Below are 22222 nucleotides of genomic sequence, written 5' to 3'. Positions count from 1 at the left end.
GTAGGCCTCAAGCGATAGGCTTCTAGCGGTAGGCTTCTAGCGGTAGGCCTCAAGCGGTAGGCTTCTAGCGGTAGGCTTCTAGCGGTAGGCTTCTAGCGGTAGGCTTTTAGCGGTAGGTTTCTAGCGGTAGGCTTCTAGCGGTAGGCTTCTAGCGGTAGGTTTCTAGCGGTAGGCTTCTAGCGGTAGGTTTCTAGCTGTAGGCTTCTAGCGGTAGGCTTCGAGCGGTAGGCCTCGAGCGGTAGGCTTCTAGCGGTAGGCTTCTAGCGGTAGGCCTCGAGTGGTAGGCTTCTAGCTGTAGGTTTCTAGCGGTAGGCTTCTAGCGGTAGGCCTCGAGTGGTAGGCTTCGAGCAGTAGGCTTCTAGCGGTAGGCTTCGAGTGGTAGGCTTCTAGCGGTAGGCCTCGAGTGGTAGGCTTCGAGCAGTAGGCTTCGAGTGGTAGGCCTCAAGCGATAGGCTTCTAGCGGTAGGCTTCGAGTGGTAGGCTTCTAGCGGTAGGCTTCTAGCGGTAGGCTTCTAGCTGTAGGCTTCTAGCGGTAGGCTTCTAGCGGTAGGCTTCTAGCGTTAGGCTTCTAGCGGTAGGCTTCGAGTGGTAGGCCTCAAGCGATAGGCTTCTAGCGGTAGGCTTCTAGCTGTAGGCTTCTAGCGGTAGGCTTCTAGCGGTAGGCCTCGAGTGGTAGGCTTCTAGCGGTAGGCTTCTAGCGGTAGGCTTCTAGCGGTAGGCTTCTAGCGTTAGGCCTCAAGTGATAGGCTTCTAGCGGTAAGTTTCTAGTGGTAGGCTTCTAGCGGTAGGCTTCTAGCGGTAGGTTTCTAGCGGTAGGCTTCTAGCGGTAGGTTTCTAGCTGTAGGCTTCTAGCGGTAGGCTTCGAGCGGTAGGCCTCGAGCGGTAGGCTTCTAGCGGTAGGCTTCTAGCGGTAGGCCTCGAGTGGTAGGCTTCGAGCAGTAGGCTTCGAGTGGTAGGCCTCAAGCGATAGGCTTCTAGCGGTAGGCTTCTAGCGGTAGGCCTCAAGCGGTAGGCTTCTAGCGGTAGGCTTCTAGCGGTAGGCTTCTAGCAGTAGGCTTCTAGCGGTAGGTTTCTAACGCTAGGCTTCTACCGCAAGGCATCTAGCGGTAGGTTTCTAGCGGTAGGCTTCTAGCGCTAGGCTTCTAGCTGTAGGTTTCTAGCGGTAGGCTTCTAGCTGTAGGTTTCTAGCGGTAGGCTTCTAGTGGTAGGTTTCTAGCGGTAGGCTTCTAGCGGTAGGCTTCGAGCGGTATGCCTCGAGCGGTAGGCCTCTAGCGGTAGGCTTCCAGCGGTAGGCTTCTAGCGGTAGGCTTCTAGCGGTAGGCTTCTAGCGGTAGGCCTCAAGCGGTAGGCTTCTCGTGGCGGCCCGCCTGTGACGCGCTTTTGTGTCACACTTAAACGCAGCTAACGCCGTCATCTACGCGTCCGCGGTGCCACCGTGACCATGCAACCCCAACTGTGGAGCGTGTCGTGAACCGCCGGACAGGGTGATCCAAATGTTCTCTGACCCCCTGATGAATTGACCCCTTTCATGTTTTTCCTTTGCATATTCATTCATGTTTTAAATAAGCCTTGATATAAAAAAGACAAAGATTACGTTTTAGAGAATTAAATGGGGGGTCACAAAACATCTGGACCACGCTGCAGTATATGCTCCTTCAATGCAGGAATAACAAATCTTCACAAACTCTCTCCTGAAGTGCTCTCGTCATGGCTAGCAGACCTCGACATTGGTACTTAGCTCCCGAACATACTGCTGCCATATGCAAGGAATGTAATATATTTTTTTAAGCAATGGAAGGAAACCGGAGAACCCGGAGGAAACCCGCAGAGAACAGGGAGAGAACATTCAGACACCACACAGAAGGGCACCCGCATTGGCAATCGAACCCAGGCCCTTTTTGCTGTGAGGCACGACTGTTACTCGTGCGCCACCAGCCAATCCTCCTCTGATTGGCTGGATGTCAGCTCTCCGTGTCATTGTATGTACGCCTGTTGAACTTTTTTCCTACCGTACGTAGCCAACCGTTCAAACGCACTGGACGCACCGGAGGTCGTGTCCTCCCCCGCTGGGTTTTCCTGCGCTCGCGTTAAAGGTTACCCGCCCGCGGAGAATCGGCGCTCGTGGATAGAAAGTGGCGGTTTTATTTTAATTTTCCGCGCAGCTACACGGAGTCTGGAGTATAAAAATAGAGGCGTGATTAATTATTGAGACGGCTAATGCAGTGGGCAGAGTGGTCTTTCCAGCAGAGATGGGTTGTGCGGGGTCGGGCCGAATCCATTCGTTTTCATTTTTGTTGTTGCAGCATTGCGGACGGAGGGAGATTGGAGAACTGTGAGCCGTTGTGGTCTGTCAGTCCAGCGGTGACACGTTGCGACGGAGCACCGGGGTTTATGTTCTCGTTATTATTATCATTAACGCTCCTTTGCACAGGGAAGCCTCAGCGAGTCCCGTGACTTTGTTCAGGAGTGGCCTCTCCAGACCTTCGCGGCAACTAGGCAACAATTGCTCCCCGTGCAATTTGGCTAACGTGAACGCCGACGCCAGCACGCAGTGGCCGGGCCGCTCTTGCAACATCATGCCGGGCGATCCCGGACGTCCATTGTGCAGCGTACGGCGCGTACATTTGCGGGCGGCGCGTAGCGCGGTATTAATCAGGGGCCACCGCCGGATTCGAACCGAGAAACCCCTGCGACGGCGAGCGGACGAACGCGCCACCGCTGGGCACGGGCGACGCAAACGAAATATATTATCGCGCGTTTCTCAGCGTGTATTTGTCTATCGCGATTACCATTGCTCAGCTCGGTTTTTTTTCTCGACCCCCCCCAATTTTTTTTTTACCATCCTGAAGATAATTACGACACGACGGACCGATTCCTGAGAGTTACGCGCAAAGAGCTGTCGTCCGTTTCGTTGGCGGAGTGATAAATGCGTTTCAGAGGAATTGACGGCTTGGTGGTTTATGCAGCATAGTAATTTTCGTAGTTCAGTGAAACATTTGGTTGCTTATTGTGTACCTGACACAGCACGCGAGTTGCATTTTTACAAAGATTGTAAAGTTGTAATGATTAGAGGACTGCGATGGGCAGGTTTATCGTGTTGAGTGAAATGCGGAAGAATACATTGTAAAAAAAAAAAAGCATCTTTATTGGCGCTAGTTAAAAAATAAACGGCACAGCACACAATCAAGTCAACACAAATGGCAGGTTAATTTCCAAATGAAAAGCTACAGGAAATTGATACCGTAACAATCGTCAGATGGTGAAATCTGATAGCGAACAGTGGCAAAGTGATATCACGGCAACTTCACTTGGCGCATTGCAGGTAACCACCGCTGCGGTGTTTGGCGAATTCGCCCTTCGTGTGAGCGGACGGTAGCCCGTGCCCCTTTGTGACTCTTGAACAATGCTTTGTCACAGACATGCTTGTCGCACGATTTGAACGGCACCCCGGAGATCAAGTTACACTAAAATTCTGGGATTTTAAAAATGTTCACGCATTTCCCACCGAGGTTTAAAGCATTTATGATGCACTAGCTCCGTCCCTCCCTTTGTCTTATGGTAACCCATAAAGAATATCCAGTAAGATCCGAGCTTTAATGTACTTTATAAAGTGCAGGGACGAGAATATAATTGGCAGCGTTTGTCACTGGAATGAGAAAAGAGAGAGATGAGCTTCTTTTTTTTTTAGAAATCACAGCCATAAAATAAAATAATAAGTACATTGTTTTTTGTTTCAAGAAGGGATCTGGGGAATGGACGTGGAGGAGCCCCCAAATGGTGATCTTAAAATCGACTTTATTCTCACGGGAAACAAACCGGTGTAACAGACGTTGCGTTTTCTTTTTTAGTAATGGATTAGTGCGTTCAAGGTTATAGAGGAAACGGCAAATTGTCTGAGACTACTGGCTGAGGATGACGATATACAGTGCAGTCAGTTCTGCTACAACTCGTGCGGTTTTCATAACGCGAATTGGATATAATGCGGCGAATGTGTCCGGGAACACGTTTCTTTTTACATCACGCGGATTTGCGAATCGGATGTAACGCGATCGAGCGAACGGAACGATGTCGCGCGAGTCGGAACAAGCGGTCGTAACGGCTGCCTTGGCGTAGCATCATCACACGGGGCACTGGGATGCTGCTGGATGCTTCTCGATGCTACCCACGGCGCCTCAGTCTTTGTTTGGCCTTCGTACGCATTAACCGCATTGTCGCGGACTCTGCTTTACCCCCGATATTGTACATGGTTTATTATAAGGAGAGTCTCCCATAACGCGGTGTTTTTCATGAACGCATATTTGCCGCGTTATAGGACAGACTGCACTTATAAAGACGCGAGACTAAAGATTTCACCGTACAAAACCGTGAAAAACGTGAAAAGAACGGAAATAAAATTACAATTTGGGGGGAACAGAACACAAACGGACTTGATTGAAGACGCTGTAGCCATGCAGTGGGTACATGGAGAGGCACTGAGGAAGTTGACGATTGGCTATTCACAAATGTTCGCCCTTTGAGGGAGAGAACGAGGAAACATAACTTATGGTAGAAACGGAATCTAGTTATGCAGACATTTGTAGATCGGGTATTGAAACGTAGGATCTCGCGACCAATATCCATGAGAGGTTTTTTTTTGGGTTATATCGGAGTAATTTGAATGTGTCGTTAAGCCCGCCACCGCCCGAAACAGCCAATCAGTAAGGTTTGTCAAGTCAACAGAAAGTGCCAATTCGGGACTAGTTCAGCAATGTTGTGGGTTGACTGTCGAACACACCGATGTGATGCACTAGTAACGAATTGGCAGCACGTTCTGTTTACGTGACAACCCTTACTAGTTGGCTGTGTCGGGTGGTGGCGGGTTTGACGACACAACTATACTTACGCGATCTAATCCAAAAAAGAAATCTTCTATTAATGAGGATATTGAAAGTTGAGGTTAGGGGGAGGTCGAGATGCAGCGATGTTTACATTCCACACTTCAGGGAAAACTCGTTCTTCCGTGCATGTGGGGGGGGGGGGTCCATGCTCTGAGCTCGGAGCCTCGCGTTTTCCTCTGCTCCAGGATTTCGCGCGCTTTCAGACGCGCTTCTGCGGCCGTCTGGAAAGCTCTGCCGATGTTGGGATGCCACAGGGAAGCCTTACGCGATTTTAAATGATATAGATTGAAAAGGTATTTCTTTAGAACTTCCTTTCGGTGTTCAGTTTGTTGTCCTTCCCCCGCACCTCCGATTAGCACGGTTGGCTGTGTACGCTGCGAAACACGTTTAACATACATACCAACATTACATGGCATTAGTCTGTATGCTGTACGCACACAAACAGACTGCTGCGGCAAGTGCTCTCACAGGCAGCGCCTGTTAAAGTCAGCGTGGCCTCCACAGCGCGTCGGTGTCGATCGACAACTACGCCTGCCCGGCCGCCTTTGTCTCTCCAGCGCTGACGTTTAACCCTCGCACCAGGGGCTATTTTTTTTTTAGGCTGCTTCGTTCTAGGGCGAGACCCAGGGTCAGTTCAGGTAATTCTCGCTGCTGATCTTGACCATGGCCAGGAATCGAACCCAAGTTGCCGGGTACGTATTTCAGTCCGCGAACCAGTTGGCTGTTATTTAGCACATAGGCTTTCGCGACCAATATTATCCATAATAATATAACTCTGGAAAGGCAACGAACTAACCTCCAAAAAACCTTGTGCATCAGGAGGCTGTACTGTACACTCAAAGGTCCCCCGTGTAGCCTTAACAGACCGTTGGGGCAAGTGCTGTTAGCGAGTAGCACCTATGAAGGCCAGCACGGCACACGAGGGGGTGGGTGGCCAGCACCTAGCCCGGCCGACTTTGTCTCCCCAGTGATAATGTATACATTGCACCAGGTACTCGTTTAAGTCTGAGTTGTCCTAGGGGAGGCCCAGAACCGGTTCAAATATTCGCCACTGTTATTGGTCGTGAGTCGGAATCTAACTCGGGTCACCCGGTTTCGGTAGGGCAGTGTGCTAACGATTGTGCCACCACTCCACGCAACGATCACCCATATAGCCTTCACAGGATGTTGGGGCAAGTGCTGCTCGCGAGCACCTATGAAGGCTGGCACGGCACACGAGGGGGTGGGTGGCCAGCACCACGCCCGACCGACTTTTTCTCCCGAGTGGCGATGTTTACACACCGCACCAGGTACAATATTCATTTGAGGCTGAGTCGACCTAGGGGAGGCCCAAGACCGGTTATAGAGACACTGGCTGGAGCTACAATTTGACAATTGAGGCGGGGGGTGGGGTGGAGTCCTTGATGTGGCTGTAGGAATCAATGAAGTTCACCCAAAGAGTAACAGTACTGTCCGGCGACGCCAATTCGACTCCCGCTCACGGTCAACACGAATGACGATTATCTGGAACTGGTCCTGGGCCCTCCCCTGGGTCGACTCGGCCTCAAATGAATATCGTTACCCGGTGCGTTGTGTAAACATGTCATCAATAGGTGGAGACTGACCCAGCGAGCGACTGGAGCGAATCAGTGATGGCTGGATCGTGATCTGCCCTGGCCGGTTACGGCGAGGTATTTCGCACCTCCGATTAGCACGGTTGGCTACGCACGTTGCGATAGCAGTTTGTCCTACATGCAGGCAGGGACTGCGTGCCTCTGCCCTCGATATGACAACAGCTGTAGGAAGCACGAACAGGCTTTTTGTGTTTGTTTATAGTTTGTAAGTTCGGTTGAATAGCCATTCAGCTCTTCATTGGCAGAGTACAAAAATCGTCAATCGCCACTACAAGGGGATGAAGCTCTTTTGTCAGAAGCGACCTGGCTATCACAAATCATCGCTCAACGAAGTGGCTTATATTTTGATTTAAAGCTTTCGTGACTGCAGGGATTCATTTTCTTGGTTCTGTCGGTAAAGTCACGTAGAAGGGAAACAATAAAATAATAAAAATATAAAACAATAAAATTCTCACGACGTTTCGACTGCAACACAAGCAATCATCAGGTGTGAAAACCACAACACCTGATGATGATGATTGCTTGTGTTGCAGTCGAAACGTCGTGAGAATTTTATTGTATTATATTTTTATTATTTTATAGTTTCCCTTCTACGTGACTTTACTGAAAGAATCAAGAATATGAAGTGGCTTATCTTATCATGCCAAATACTCCAAGCGCAGTCATAGAAACAAAGCGATGCGGAAAGCATTGACCAATACACGCGTGGTTCAAACATCACGAGCCTATGGCGCTGCAATTGATGAATAAATGCCCTAAACTATGTTATTTTTTAAACTAGGTAAGGCCCACTGAGCTATAGTGCTCTTTTACAGAAGCAACATGACCACAAAGGATAGCTTAACGAAGTGGCTTATCATCGTGTGGAAATTTATAGCAGCCAAAATACTCTAAACGCGTGATGTTCATTCTAAATGTGGAAATAAAAGCCAGAGGACCCGGAGGAAACAAATCCACGCGGTCACGGAGGAGGGAAACACGCAAACTCCAAATTGTCAGGGTCGGGATAGAACCCACGACCTCTTGCACACCAGGCGAGGTAGTTCACATCTCCTATCCACCATAGCCTAGGCCCGTTGGCTTTCTCCAATCCAATCGGCGCCAGACACTTTCCCTCCCTCCCCCCACCCGGCGGTCACTCTCTCGATTGAAATCCCCCCAAAAATCCCTTTCCCAGACACTCCGCTTCGGCTCTTGGCTCTTACTTCGTGTGCCAACAAATCGGCCTCTTGCTTCCCGGTAATGGTGCGGTTACTCGCGTCGTCACAGAGTTACAGTGAGAGTGCGGGGCGGTCTGCGCTGGAGGAAACACCTGGGCTCCCCTCAAAATCCGATAACGCCACTGCCAAAAAAAAAAAGCCATCACACACACACACAGCCAGCCCCCGTGGTTTCCAACAAGACGTTCCGCGAATTTGTGGGGGGTTGGGGGGCGGGGGAGACCGACTGCCTGATGTGTCGGGATAGCGTGACACGGTGCCTGTGGGTCGGTGAGGCGGGGGGGGGCTGGGATGGGTTCGTGGATGGTGGTTAGGAGATGTTATCTCCCTCGCCTTGTATGCAGGAGGTCGTGGGTTATTGATCCCGACCCAAACGCCTGCTCTATATTTGGAGTTTGCGTGTCTCTCTACTCGTGGTCGTGTGGATTTTTCTCCGGGTCCTCCGGTTTTTCCCTCCACATTTCTAATCGTGCGTTTAGGGTATTTGGCTTCTAATAAATTTCCACACCATGATATGTCACTTCGATGAGCGATCGCTTGTGGCCAGGTCGCTTTTATTATTTTATTGTTTCCCTTCAACGTGACTTTACCGAAAGAGCTAAGAATATGAATAAGAGCTATACAGCTCAGTTGGGTCCTTTCCCGGTAAAATAAAAAAGTTTAGTTTTATAATGTGACATCACTTACAAAAAGGCTGTGAACCTCAAAAAATTCCTGAGCGAGGCCCGTCGGCCGAAACATTGAGATCTTTACTCTCGGGGACAGCAAAAGTAACGGAAATAATGAAGCCCTCGTAAAAAAAAATGTACATTAACCTGCTTGGGAATATTGTTGAGTGCTTTGGATTCGCTTAAAAAAAGTACACAAATGAGGAAATATGCATAACAATGGGTCGTACAGTGTAACGCTTTCCAGTCATTATGAGCACAGGAGCGATGCGTGGGGCATTAACGTCATGAGGCGCGCCGGTAGAGTCGTCGTGTTTTCTTCCGGTTAATGCTTCGGGAGTTTTTGCGAAACCTCTTAACCAATGTGGCCAATTTTCCGTCGGGCGAGTCCGTAACAGCGACGCAGCTTTCTACTACATTGTGTATCATCTTTGCAAGAGCTATATTCTGCTTGTGTTGTTATTGCAAACATGATGCCTTGAATAAAGGTGTCAGTTTTTGTGCCAGTTAAAAGGGTAAAACTTATTCCTATATCTTGTTACTGGCAAAGGAGGTCTCATAATGTAAATGCTCACCCCGAGCCCTCAATACTCTGATAGTGCGCTGTTTTTTTGAGTTGTACGCCTTTTGGCGTCTTCTGGTCCAACACCAGAGGAGACTAGGCTCTAAGAAAAGCCGTCTCGGGTGTGGACCAATCAAATTCAAGGACAGTACATATCAGAGTTGTCTTTTTTGTTTGCATTTTGACTGCTTGTGTTGTGGTTAATGCAAACATGATGCCTTGAATAAAGGTGTCAGTTTTTGTGCCAGTTAAAAGGGTAAAACCTGTTCCTATATATTCTTGGCTCTTTCGGTAAAGTCACGTTGAAGGGAAACAATAAAATAATAAAATATATATAAAACAACAAAAATTCTCACGACGTTTCTACCATAACGCAAACGGTCGTCATCAGGTGTGAAAAGCAACGGCAAGAATCATTTGAAAGAAGTGGCGGTTAGCATATGTTTATTTATTTATTTATTTTTAGGCGGTGTTTTTACTTATTTAAAAAAAGTGACTTTACCGAAAAAAACGTGACTTTACCGAAAGAGCTAAGGATATGAATTACTGCAGTCACGAAAGCTTTAAATCAAAATTTTCAAGAGCTCTCATGCCTCCGCCTCCACCGCTCGAGACGGAGGGGACGCACAGAGCGAGTGCGTGAACTCCGCACTCAAATCCCTAACACCAGCTCCCCCCCTCTCCCCCCCCATCGGCTCTTTGGGGACTGCTACGTGAAGTTATTTATTAAGGACCACCGTTTTAATATTCATCATGTTTCTCCCTAGAAACATGACGTGAGCAAGTCTTTATTTTTTTTTACCGAATCCTAAAAAAAAAAGCTCTTGTTTTTTATGTGCGTTGAACTTCTTTCGCACCGTACGTAGCCAACCGTGCCCAATCGGAGGTGCGGGGGAAGGATAACAAGCTAAACACAACAAGCGGTTCTAAAGAAATGAGTTTTCAATCGAGATTATTTAAAAGTGCATAACCCCAGTGGCTTCTGAATAATACGTTACCATACTTGTCAACCCATGCGGTTTACCCCGTATTCGTGTACAGGGGAAATTTGAGTTTTCAGGTCCGTACGGACGGAGCACAGCCGTTTCAATACGGGATAAAAAAAAAGAATGGTGTCTACTTGTTTGTGTTTCTCCCTTGTGATGGGACTTTGCAGGATGAACGTTGAGATTTATAAGAGCACGGGGTGACCGCTAAGGTCTGAATTGGTCTGTGATAAGGTAGGGCACCGATAAGGGGTTTGACAGGTACGCGTCACCGAGCGTTCAATACGGCCGTCCCATCACCTCTGCGCTCGAATCCACGGCCTTCCACGTTAATCTGTCGGCCCTCATCCAACCACGGGCCTCGGTCAACCCCCATGAGACACCAACTCAGGAGCTCGTCCCTCAACTCCTGAACTCACAGAGAGCGTCGCTACCTCCGTGGCTGCTCCACAAATCGTTGTGGAATTGCATCCTCGCGAAAGCAGTAGCAGCATCAAATCCACCACCAATTTTAAACTCTTTAATGAAAAAAAAAACTTTATTTGACCAGGTGAGGCCCACTTGAGCTGAATAGCTAGCTGTCTTCCACAATCCACCTGGCTATCACAAATGATAGCTCAGCGCAGTGGCTTATCAACGCGTGGAAATGTGTAAGCAGCCAAAATAGTCTGAACGCGCGAAGTTGTTTCTAAATCTGGAGGGAAAAACCGGAGGACCCGGAGCAAAATCCACGCGACCACGTGGGGGGGGGGGGGGGGGGTGGGGGGAGAAACAAGCAGACTCCAAATACACAGCAGGCGTCAGGGTTCGAACCGAACACACGACCTCCTGCATACCAGGCGAGGGAGTTAACATCTCCTAGCCACCGCAGGCTGCTCTCATCTGCGTATCCGGCCCTGAGGAGGGAGTCCGAATGTTGATTTCGACTGGTCGAGGAAAAACCGATGAGCCTAACATCGGCAGAGCTTTCCAGACGGCCGCAGAGGCGCGTCTGAAAGCGCGCGACGCGGCGACCGTCATTTTGTTCGATCGATCGCCAAAACCCGCCGCGAGGATGAGCGGCGGTCGCGTGATTGATGGTTTCGGCTCGCCGACAACGCAGCTGGGAGAAGGGCCGACCGACTTGAGATCCTGGGGGTGGCTGGGCACGTCAGGATGGCAAGTCACTGGCCCTGACTCAGCCTGGGGACCCCCAGAGTAGCAAAGGGGGGAATGTTTGGGACCTTTGCTTTTGCCGGTGTCAAAGTATGAAAATAATAATAATAATATGCTTTACCCTTTATTGCCAGAAAGGGTAAAAAGCTATTCTTTGTGTTTTTTTTTTAACTCGTCACGAAACTGTACGCGTTGCAAATTAATAAGAAATATCAACTCGTCATTTGGAAGCGTCCATCACCCGGAAAAGGTGACGAGGTGCCGCAGCAGAGCTAAAAGTAGAAATAAAATGAATTAACCATCATAGGAGGGGTTTTTTTTTTGGGCGGGTCAGATCGCGTGAATGTAAATGTGTCGTTAAGCCCGCCACCACCCGACACAGCCGACTGGTAACGTTGTGTCACGTCAACATAGCGTGCCAATTCGTTACAAGTACAGCACTACCGGTGTGTTAGAGAGTAAATCCACAACATTTGCAAATTCGAGTAACAAGATTAGCCCTCCAACACACAGGTGGTGCTGTACGAGTAACGAATTGACAAACCTGACTGATTGGCTGTGTCGGGTGGTGGCGGGTTTAGCGACACATTGATATTTATATATTTACGCGATCTAACCCGCCAAAACCCCCTCCTCTATGATGGATAATATTGGTCGCGAAAGCCAACGTGTTAAAAACGAATTAAATAAGTAAAATCACCGCTTTGTAATCACTCGGAGAGAACCACGTTCTGCTTCCAACACTCAACAATAATCAGATTTTTTTGTTACTCGTACTGTGACAATACAATGCCAAGACCACGTGCATTCGTAAGGGTTTGTTGCATTCTCTAAAGACTTGTACGCATGCACGTATGTACGCTTGAACTTCTTTCGCGCCGTACGTGGCCAACCGTGCTAATCGGAGGCGCGGGGGGGAAATCCCGGCGAAGTAATTAGAATGGCAGGAGCATCGATGGAAAAGCTTGAGCAATTTGAGATCTGTCTGGTCTGCTACTTTCACCTCTTCGATGTCGCTATATATTATTATTACTAGCTTTACTACACGGCTTCGCCCGGGACTTGGATTCAGCACGCCCGGCCGCCTTTCTCTCCCCAGTGGCGATGTTTCACACACCACACGAGTTACTCGTTTGAGGCTGAGTCGACCTAGGGGAGGCCCAGGAGCGGTTCAAATAATCGTCTCCGGTGGTGGCCGTGAGCGGGAATCGAACTCGGGTCGCCGGGTTCGTAGCGCGGCGTAGCGCTAACCGCTACACTACAATGCGTTACGCTTCCACACACACTCAGACACACACACAGACACACACACAGACAAAGATAAAGACAAAGATCCCCCATATAGCCTTAACAGACTGTAGGGGCAAGTGCTGTTAGCGAGCACCTATGAAGGCCGGAACGGTACACGAGGGGGTGGGTGGCCAGCACCACGCCCGACCGCTACAATGCGTTACGCTTCCACACACACTCAGACACACACACAGACACACACACAGACAGACACATACACACACACAGACACACACACAGACACATACACAGCGCGCTAACCACTACAATGCGTTACGCTTCCACACACACTCAGACACACAGACACACACACAGACACATACACAGCGCGCTAACCGCTACACTACAATGCGTTACGCTTCCACACACACACACAGACAGACACACACACACAGACACACACAAACACACACACAGACACACACACAGACAGACACACACACAGACACACACACAGCGCGCTAACCACTACACTACAATGCGTTACGCTTCCACGTGCACGGGTCACGTGACAGATTTGACGTCACAGCTCACTTCTGTGAAAAAAAAAATGCATTATTGAGCTCCCCCCCTCCCCCCCCAAAAAAGTCATTTTTTATAATTTTTGCTTGGTGTACAGTCTGGAAAGTACCCACATGGCAAATTTCAAGTTTGTTGCATGTCGGGAAGTACACTAAACATTTTGAACAGACACACATATTCACAACTTTGCCTTTTATATATATGGAAATTTTAAACAAAAATAAGTTAATACTTGAGTGGGGCCTTTGCCTGGTAGGATATGGATGGTTTAGTGTTGCATTTGTATGCGTTTGGGAGATTTGTTTAACTCTCTTGCACTTGGCACAGCTATCGTGTTTGTTGATGGCAACGTTGTGATCCCATGGCCCCTACTGGACATCTGTGACACAAAAGAGCTTTATAGCTCTTCGGATTCCTCCTGCCGGTATAAAATATTTTGATTCTGAATCATGAACCCCACCACCTACTAACACCCCCCCCCCCCCGCCCTCAAATCAACAATGTAATACTATCCAAGTATGGATTATGAGCCGTTAAATTGAATGTAAACGTATTGAAAGGGCTTACTGTACCAAGGGTTTCCTGTTCGGGGCCCACGTGATTGTGGAAACGGAGTGACCGAAAGCTTCCACTGGCAACGAGAGCAGGGAACACTTCCACGGGAACAAACCCACCACCACCACCCATCTGCGTGGAAACTCACTCACCTACCGACTCACCCACTCATTCACTCACCTACCGACTCACCCACTCATTCACTCACCTACCGACTCATTCACTCACTCACTCACCTACCGACTCACCCACTCATTCACTCACCTACCAACTCATTCACTCACTCACCTACCGACTCGCCCACTCATTCACTCACCTACCGACTCATTCACTCACTCACCTACCGACTCACTCACTCACCTACCGACTCATTCACTCACTCACCTATCGATTCACCCACTCACCCACCAACTCACCCACTCACTCACCTACCGACTCATTCACTCACTCACCTACCGACTCATTCACTCACTCACCTACCGACTCATTCACTCACTCACCTACCGACTTACCCACTCACTCACTCACCTACCGACTCACCCACTCACTCACCTACCGACTCACTCACCTACCGACTCACCCACTCATTCACTCACTCACCTACCGACTCACCCACTTACTCACCTTCCGACTCATCCACTTACTCACTTACCTACCGACTCATTCACTCACTCGCCTACCGACTCACTCACCTACCGACTCATTCACTCACTCACCTACCGACCCACTCACTCACTTAACGACTCATTCACCCACTCACTCACTCACCCACTCACTCACTGACCTACCGACTCACCCACTCATTCACTTAACGACTCACTCACCTACCGACTCACCCACTCACTCACTTACCGACTCACTCACTCACCTACCGACTCACTCACTCACCTACCGACTCACTCACTCACCTACCGACTCACCCACTCACTCACCGACTCACTCACTCTCTCACCTACCGACTCACTCACTCACTCACCTACCGACTCACCCACTCACTCACCGACTCACTCACCTACCGACCCACTCACCCACCTACCGACTCACTCACCTTGCAAACTCACTCACCCACCCACCCACTCATCACACACACACACGCAAAGCGTTCGCCACAAACGAGCCACAAACGAACCACAAACACGTTGCTGATTTCATCAAGAAACATAAACCATCATCACGCAAACTCTGGTCACCCTCACAGCAGCAGCGGCCTTTTGTCCGGCCGTCAAACAAAAACGGTCACTGCGTCGCGTGGCGCTTTCCGATGCGCTTCTGCGGGCCGTCTGGAACGCTCTTCCGATGTTCGGAAGGCACTGGCAGCTATGCACGCTTAAGTCGTCTCGACTGAAAACTAAGTTCTTTGGAATTGCTTTTTTGTTTTGATTTAAAGCTTTCGTGACTGCAGGGATTCATATTCTTGGTTCTTTCGGTAAAGTCACCACGTTAAAGGGAAACAATAAAATAAAAAAAATATATAAAACAATAAAATTCTCACGAGGTTTCGACTGCAGCGCGAGCAATCATCATCAGGCGTGAAAACCACAGCAAATTTTCTTGGTTTATGTTTTTATTATTTTATTGTTTCCCTTCTACGTGACTTTACCGAAAGAACCAAAAATATGATTGCTTTTTGTGTTTAGTTTTGCTGTCCTTCCCCCGCATCTCCGATACGTTTTACCTAACACTCTCCCACCTACCCCGTGGCAAAAAGTGTCGCCTCCGACCCTATATCCACGCTACCTCTCTCACCTCTCTATGTGCTATGAAGACAGGGGGGTCATTGCTCGAAACGTCGCCTGTTTTATAAATAAGTATGTTTTAAGGACACACGGCGTTGTTAACAAATGCACGTGGCTACTCATTTCTTCCTCCCACCCCCCTCCTCGGCTTTCGCCCCAAGCGGTCGGCACTTCGTCTCCTCGCTGCTCTGCAACACTCTGCAACGTCCGTAGATCTTCATCCGTCAGTGTCCACAGTGTTGGCGAGGTCCATGCGGCTCCTCTGCATCTCGTTATCAAGCTCGCTTCGTTAGCGCCGGGGAGGTGTGAATGCCGTCAGTGGTGAGGACAGGCGCCAACGGCCTCCCACGACGTCCTCGCCAGTATGGAAGAGTAGGCCAATTACCCTCTTGGGGGCAGCGAGGTGAGCAGGCTATTGCAGGGCCTCCTCTTTGGTTCTTTCGGTAAAGTCACGTAGGTCTCTTTTATGTTTCTACCTACGCGACTTCAGCGAAAGAACCAAAGTGTGTGGATTTCATGCAGTCACGAAAGCTTCGAATCCAGAGGAAGGTTTTTGTTTGTGCCAGGTTAGGTCGTGGCGTTCATGTGAAATCGTATTGGTCGGACAAAGCCTGAACGTTCAATGGAAGGTCAGGCTGGGCGTGTGATTGGGTCCTCAAGGCGTTCGTTGTTTTTGCCATTTTCTGATTCCTTGCAAAAGGTATCCGTTTGCTGTTTGAACACCTTAACGCCTATATTGTTGGTTCTTTCGGTAAAGTCACGTAGAAGGGAAACAAAAAAATATAAAACAATAAAATTCTCACGACGTTTCGACTGAAAACACAAGCAATCATCATCAGGTGATTGCTTGTGTTGCCGTCGAAACGTCGTGAGAATTGTGTTGTTTTATATATTTTTTCATTAGTTTATTGTTTCCCTTTTACGTGACTTTACCCGAAAGAACCAGGAATATGAACCCCCTGCAGTCACGAAAGCTTTAAATCAAAACCTTAACACCTGTTTCATTCGCCAGAAAGGGTTAAAACCTACACCCTATTTTTCATCCTTTGCCACGTATATTCCACGAGCGATGATGATGCTGCCTGTAAAACGTTGATTCTGCGATGTCTCTCTCCGACGTCCACGACACACACACACACGCACGCACGCGCGCGCACTCGAATCGTGCATTTGAGAATCAAATATTGAATACTTATGCAAGGTTTACACAAATTATTTCCCGGAAGCTTAAGAGCGGCGCAGTGGTTAGCGCCACGCTGCGCTACGAACCACGGCCACCCGAGTTCGATTCCCGTTCACGGCCCCCACAGCGAGTGCACGCTGCGGTGTGTGAAACGTCGCCGCTGGGAGAGACAAAGGCGGACGGGGCGGCCGTGGTTGCTGGCCACAAGGCCGGCCTTCATCAGCGCCTACTCGCTTAACTGCACTCGCCCCAAAAGTCTGTTCAGGCTACACGGGGAAACGACCGGGCGCGTGCGCTCGTCCATGCGAACACGCGCGCCGGCGCGTGTTCCGAGTGTAGGAAGGAAAACCGCAGCTGGAAATTTCGTGGCGTCATCGGTGACCGCCGTGCCAGCGGCGGGGGTGGCTGTCCGGTGAATGTGCATGCTCGCCGCGCGTGCGTGCGTGCGTGCGTGTGTGTGTCGCGCCGGGCCACGAAGCCCTGGCGGTTTCGAGTTCGATTCCCGTTCGCGGCCACCAACGCCGGCGACGGTTATTTTCAACCGGTCCTGGGCCTCCCCCCTAGCTCGACTCGGCCTCAAACGAGTACCCGGTGCGGTGCGAAAACATCGCCAGTGGGGAGACAAAGGCGGCCGGGCGTGGTGCTCCCTAGTAGCAGCGGCAGTGTGGCGGTCAGCGCTACGAACCCCGGCGGCCCCGGGTTCGATTCCCGTTCGCGGCCGCCAACGCCGGCGACGATCATTTGAACCGGTCCTGGGCCTCTCCTAGGTCGACTCAGCCTCACGTTAGTACCCGGTGCGATGTGAAAACATCGCCACTGGGGAGACAAATGCGGCCGGGCGTGTTGCTGGCCCAGCGCTTGCCCCAACAGCCTGCTAAGGTGACACGGGGGGATGGTTGTGCATGCGTGGGGACCGTGATGCCCTTATATGGGTTCGGCTGCGACCAGCGCTGATCCTCTCTGTTGGACTCACACGACCGTTGGGGTCTCCCATCGATGATGATGGTGTTGATGTTGTTCGTGTTGACCGTGACGCTGGCGGTGTCCGTGTTGTTGTTGGTGGTGACGCTGATGGTGTCGGTGTTGTTGGTGGTGTTGGTGGTGACGCTGATGGTGTCGGTGTTGTTGGTGGTGTTGATGGTGATGTTGACGGTGTTGATGATGGTGTTGATGGTGATGCTGATGGTGTCGATGTTGTTGGTGGTGTTGATGTTGACACTGATGGTGTTGGTGTTGATGATGACGTAGATGGTGGCGGTGTTGTTGGTGGTGTTGGTGGTGACACTGATGGTGTCAGTGTTGATGGTGATGTAGATGGTGGCGATGTTGTTGGTGGTGTTGATGGTGACGCTGATGGTGTCAGTGTTGATGGTGACGATGATGGTAGCGGTGTTGTTGGTGGTGTTGATGGTGACACTGATGGTGTCGGTGTTGATGGTGATGCTGATGGTAGCGGTGTTGTTGGTAGTGTTGATGGTGACACTGATGGTGTCAGTGTTGATCGTGACGATGATGGTGGCGGTGCTGTTGGTGGTGTTGATGGTGACGTTGATGGTGGCGGTGTTGGTGGTGACGCTGATGGTGGCGGTATTGTTGGCGGTGTTGATGGTGACGCTGATGGTGTCCACGGTGTTCCCCAGGCCCAGCAGGTGGAGCTGGTGGACTATGAGGGCGTGGTGGAGAGGGCGGTGGGCGCTCTGGACGACTCCGCCGAGGGAGAGGAGCTGCGGCATCTCATGCTCTTCCCGGAGGACGACGTCACGGTAAGCCTGCCCCAAAGGCAAAGATCCCCCGTGTAGCCTTCACGGACTGTAGGGGGCAAGTGCTGTTCCCGAGCGGCACCTATGAAGGCTGGCACGGCACACGAGGGAGTGGGTGACCAGCTCCACGCCCGGGCGACTTTTGTCTCCCGGAGTGGCGTTGTTTACACAGCGCACCGGGTACTCATTTGACGCTGGGTCAGACATTGAGGAGGCCCAAGACCGGTTCACACGATCGTCACTGGTCTTGGCCATGAGCGAGAATCGAACTCAGGTAGCAGGGTTCATTGCGCAGCGCTCTAAACACTTTGCCACCGTTCCCCATAGCTTGCCCCGCACACACATACAGCTGCATCATCAGCATCATCATCAGCAATGTTATCAGCATCATCAGCACCATCAGCAGCAGCATCAGAATTATCATCAGCAGCATCATCAGAATCACCATTATCAGCAACAGCAGTATTATCATCAGCATTATCAGCATCGGCAGCATCAGCATCTTATCATCAGCATCGGCAGCACCAGCAGCATCAGCGTCACCGCGTCAGATTCATTGACAATACAATTGACATTTAAACGAGCATCATCAACGCAATGATACCAGATTCGCTAACACGTCGAGGCCAGCAAAGCCGGTGAGAGGGAATCGCTTCTCAACTCGGCCGGCGATGGTGAGGACTCACGACCGGCGATGGTGAGGACTCGCGACCGACCGGGAGGGTCAAACCTTACAGGCGGAGCTTCGTGCGTGGCTCAGGTCGTATCGGCTCATCCAACCTTTCATCCAGAGAGGCGTAGTAGCGCCGTCGTTCTTGAAGGCGTCGTTACTCGTCGCAGAGAACCGCATCGACACGATCGCCGCACTCTACGATAGCTGGCGCCAAAACCGTGCCGCACGCCCTCCCGCGTGGCCTCGGGGGAGGGCTCGGTACGTCCCACCGACCTGAAGACGAACCGATGAAGTTACTTCACATTTTGATTTAAATTTTTATTTAAAGCTTTCGTGACTGCGGGCATTCATATTCTTGGTTCTTTCGGTGAAGTCACCACCACGTAGAAGGGAAACAATAAAATAATGAAAATATGTAAAACAATAAAATTCTCACGACGTCTCGACTGCAACGCAAGAAGCAATCATCATCAGGCGTGAAAACCACACTTCACATTCTTTGGGTCTTTCGGTCAAGTCACGTAGATAGGTTGGAAGAAAGTAACCGGAAACTATGACGTTTCGATCGCAACGCAAGCGATCATCATCAGGAGGACAAAACGAAGGGGAAAGCTGCTGAGGCAGGCTGTTTTAAAGGTTTACAAATGTGTGTAGCCCAAGGGGCATAAAGGAAGTTGGCGGGGCTAGCGACGTTAAAGCGAGAAATTACTTTACTTTAGGATGTGTACGTTATCGGAACGGCGCCGGGGAAAAACAAACAAACAACTTGATGACGTTTCACGTGTGTCATCGGAACGGGGGAGAGGGTTAAGAGGAGCTCGCTGACTGTGAGCCCCCCACCACCCACCCCCCCACCACCCCCCCACCACCCCCCCACCACCACCCCTTGTCGCCACGCAGCTCGCGACGGAGCCCCGGGAGCGGAGGACGCTGCGCTCCGCCGTCCCGGAGTTGGACGGCGCCGACGCCACCAGCCTCCTCGTGCGCGAGGTGAGGACACGCGCGGTGGCGGAGACGCCAACGTCGGCGGAGACGCCAACGTCGGCGTCGTCAGCAGTGCCACCGGCTGATACTACCAGCTGATACTACCAGCTGATACTACCAGCTGGTGGCAGTGCTACTAGCTGATACTATCAACTGATACTACCAGCTGATGGCAGTGCTACTAGCTGATGCTACCAGCTGATGCTACCAGCTGATACTACCAGCTGATACTACCAGCTGGTGGCAGTGCTACCGGCTGATACTACCAGCTGATACTACCAACTGATACTACCAGCTGGTGGCAGTGCTACCGGCTTATACTACAAGCTGATGCTACCAGCTGATGCTACCGGCTGATACCACCAGCTGATACTGCCAGCTGATACTACCAGTTGATGGCAGTGCCACCAGCTGATACTACCAGCTGATACTACCAGCTGATGCTACCGGCTGATACTACCAGCTGATACTACCAGCTGATACTATCAACTGATACTACCTGCTGATGGCAGTGCTACTAGCTGATACTACCAGCTGATGCTACCAGCTGATACTACCAGCTGATGCTATCAGCTGATACTACCAGCTGATGGCAGTGCTACCAGCTGATACTACTTGCTGATACTACCAACTGATACTACCAGCTGATGGCAGTGCTACCAGCTGATACTACCACCTGATGGCAGTGCTACTAGCTGATACTATTAGCTGATGCTACCAGCTGATACTACCAGCTGATGGCAGTGCTACTAGCTGATACTACCAGCTGATACTACCAGCTGATATTACCAGCTGATGGCAGTGCTACTAGCTGATACTACCAGCTGATACTACCAGCTGATACTACCAGCTGATACTACCACCTGATGGCAGTGCTACTAGCTGATACTACCAGCTGATACTACCAGCTGGTGGCAGTGCTACTAGCTGATACTACCAGCTGATATTACCAGCTGGTGGCAGTGCTACTAGCTGATACTACCAGCTGATATTACCAGCTGGTGGCAGTGCTATAAGCTGATGCTACCAGCTGCGGCTACCATCTGATATTTCCAGCTGATGGCAGTGCTACCAGCTGATACTACCAACTGATACTACCATCTGCTGCTACCAGGTGATATTACCAGCTGGTGGCAGTGCTATTAGCTGATGCTACCAGCTGATACTTCCAGCTGATGCTACCAGCTGATACTACCAGCTGATACTACCAGCTGATGCTACCGGCTGATACTACCAGCTGATACTACCAGCTGATACTACCAGCTGATACTACCAGCTGATGGCAGTGCTACTAGCTGATGGTACCAGCTGATACTACCAGCTGATAGAAGTACTACAAGCTGATGGCAGTGCTACCAGCTGATACTATCAGCTGATGGCAGTACTATGAGGTCAAAATCTCAGGGCTTCGCGGTCGGCGGTCCACCGGCCGCTGCATGGTGTACGAGACTCTTTGTAGACATTTAACCAGTTCAGTAGAAAATGTAAAACGGAACTATTTAATAGGGCTTATAAGCGACTTGGCTATCACAAATTATATTCTCAATGAAGTGGCTCATTGTCGCGTGGAATTTTATAGCAGCCAAATACTCTGAGCTCACGTTGATTATAAATGCGCAGGGAAACACCGGAGGACCCGGGGAAAAATCCACGCCACCACGGGGAGAGAGAGAGACACGCAAAGTCCAAATATACAGCAGGCGTCAGGGTCGGGATCGAATCCATGTCCTCTTGCATACCAGGCGAGGTAATTAACATCTCCTAGCCACCGTCATGACGATGAAAGACGCAGACTCCAACTATACAGCAGGCATCAGGGTTGGGATCGAACCCACGACCTTCATTCCAGGCGAGGGATTAACATCTCGCCACCGCGGCGCCCGGTGGCTGCCCGTGCTCCCGACCCATCGCTCTCTCTCACTTTCTCCCTCTTTCCGCCTGTCACAATCTCGCCTCCATCCGCTTTCGCAGTGCATCAAGACCTACAACTCGGACTGGCACGTCATCAAGTACAAGTACGAGCCCTACTCGGGGGACGTGCATCGTCTGCCCAGGTAGGCCGCAGGCTCCTCCCTCCACTCCTCGTGGCGTTGCGTAGTGGAGATACCCTTGTCACTCGGGGCTTTGATTTCAATGGCGGATCTCGCGTTTGAGATTTCGTGATGGGGTTTCGCGTTTTCGTTTTAAGGCCGGGTCTCGGTTTCAAATTTCTCGTCGGGTCTCCTGTTTTGGTTTTAATGCCGGGTCTCGCGTTCAGATTTCTCGATGGGTCTCGCGTTTTTGTTTTAAAGCCGGGTCTCGCGTTCAGATTTATCGATGGGTCTCACGTTTTTGTTTTAAAGCCGGGTCTCACGTTCAAATTTCTCGACGGGTCTCGTATTTTGGTTTTTAATGCCGCGTCTCGCGTTCAGATTTCTCGATGGGTCTCGCGTTTTTGT

At 50.5% G+C, this 22222-nt stretch overlaps 1 protein-coding gene across 1 annotated transcript in view; it reads left to right on the top strand.

Moving 5' to 3' along the window:
- Nucleotides 1–22222, top strand: part of LOC116954407 (dedicator of cytokinesis protein 9-like) — a 149261-nt gene that overhangs the window by 39697 nt on the left and 87342 nt on the right. The window contains exons 3-5 of the mRNA XM_076052336.1: nucleotides 18008–18130; nucleotides 19701–19790; nucleotides 21756–21838. Coding sequence (XP_075908451.1) covers nucleotides 18008–18130; nucleotides 19701–19790; nucleotides 21756–21838 — 296 coding nt within the window. The remainder of the gene's footprint in view (nucleotides 1–18007; nucleotides 18131–19700; nucleotides 19791–21755; nucleotides 21839–22222) is intronic.

The sequence above is a fragment of the Petromyzon marinus genome, chromosome 55 (assembly GCF_048934315.1).
Source record: "Petromyzon marinus isolate PM22_M1 ecotype Great Lakes invasive population chromosome 55, UKy_Petmar_22M1.pri1.0, whole genome shotgun sequence".
NCBI lineage: Eukaryota > Metazoa > Chordata > Hyperoartia > Petromyzontiformes > Petromyzontidae > Petromyzon > Petromyzon marinus.
This window is presented reverse-complemented; position numbering and strand designations above follow the sequence as displayed.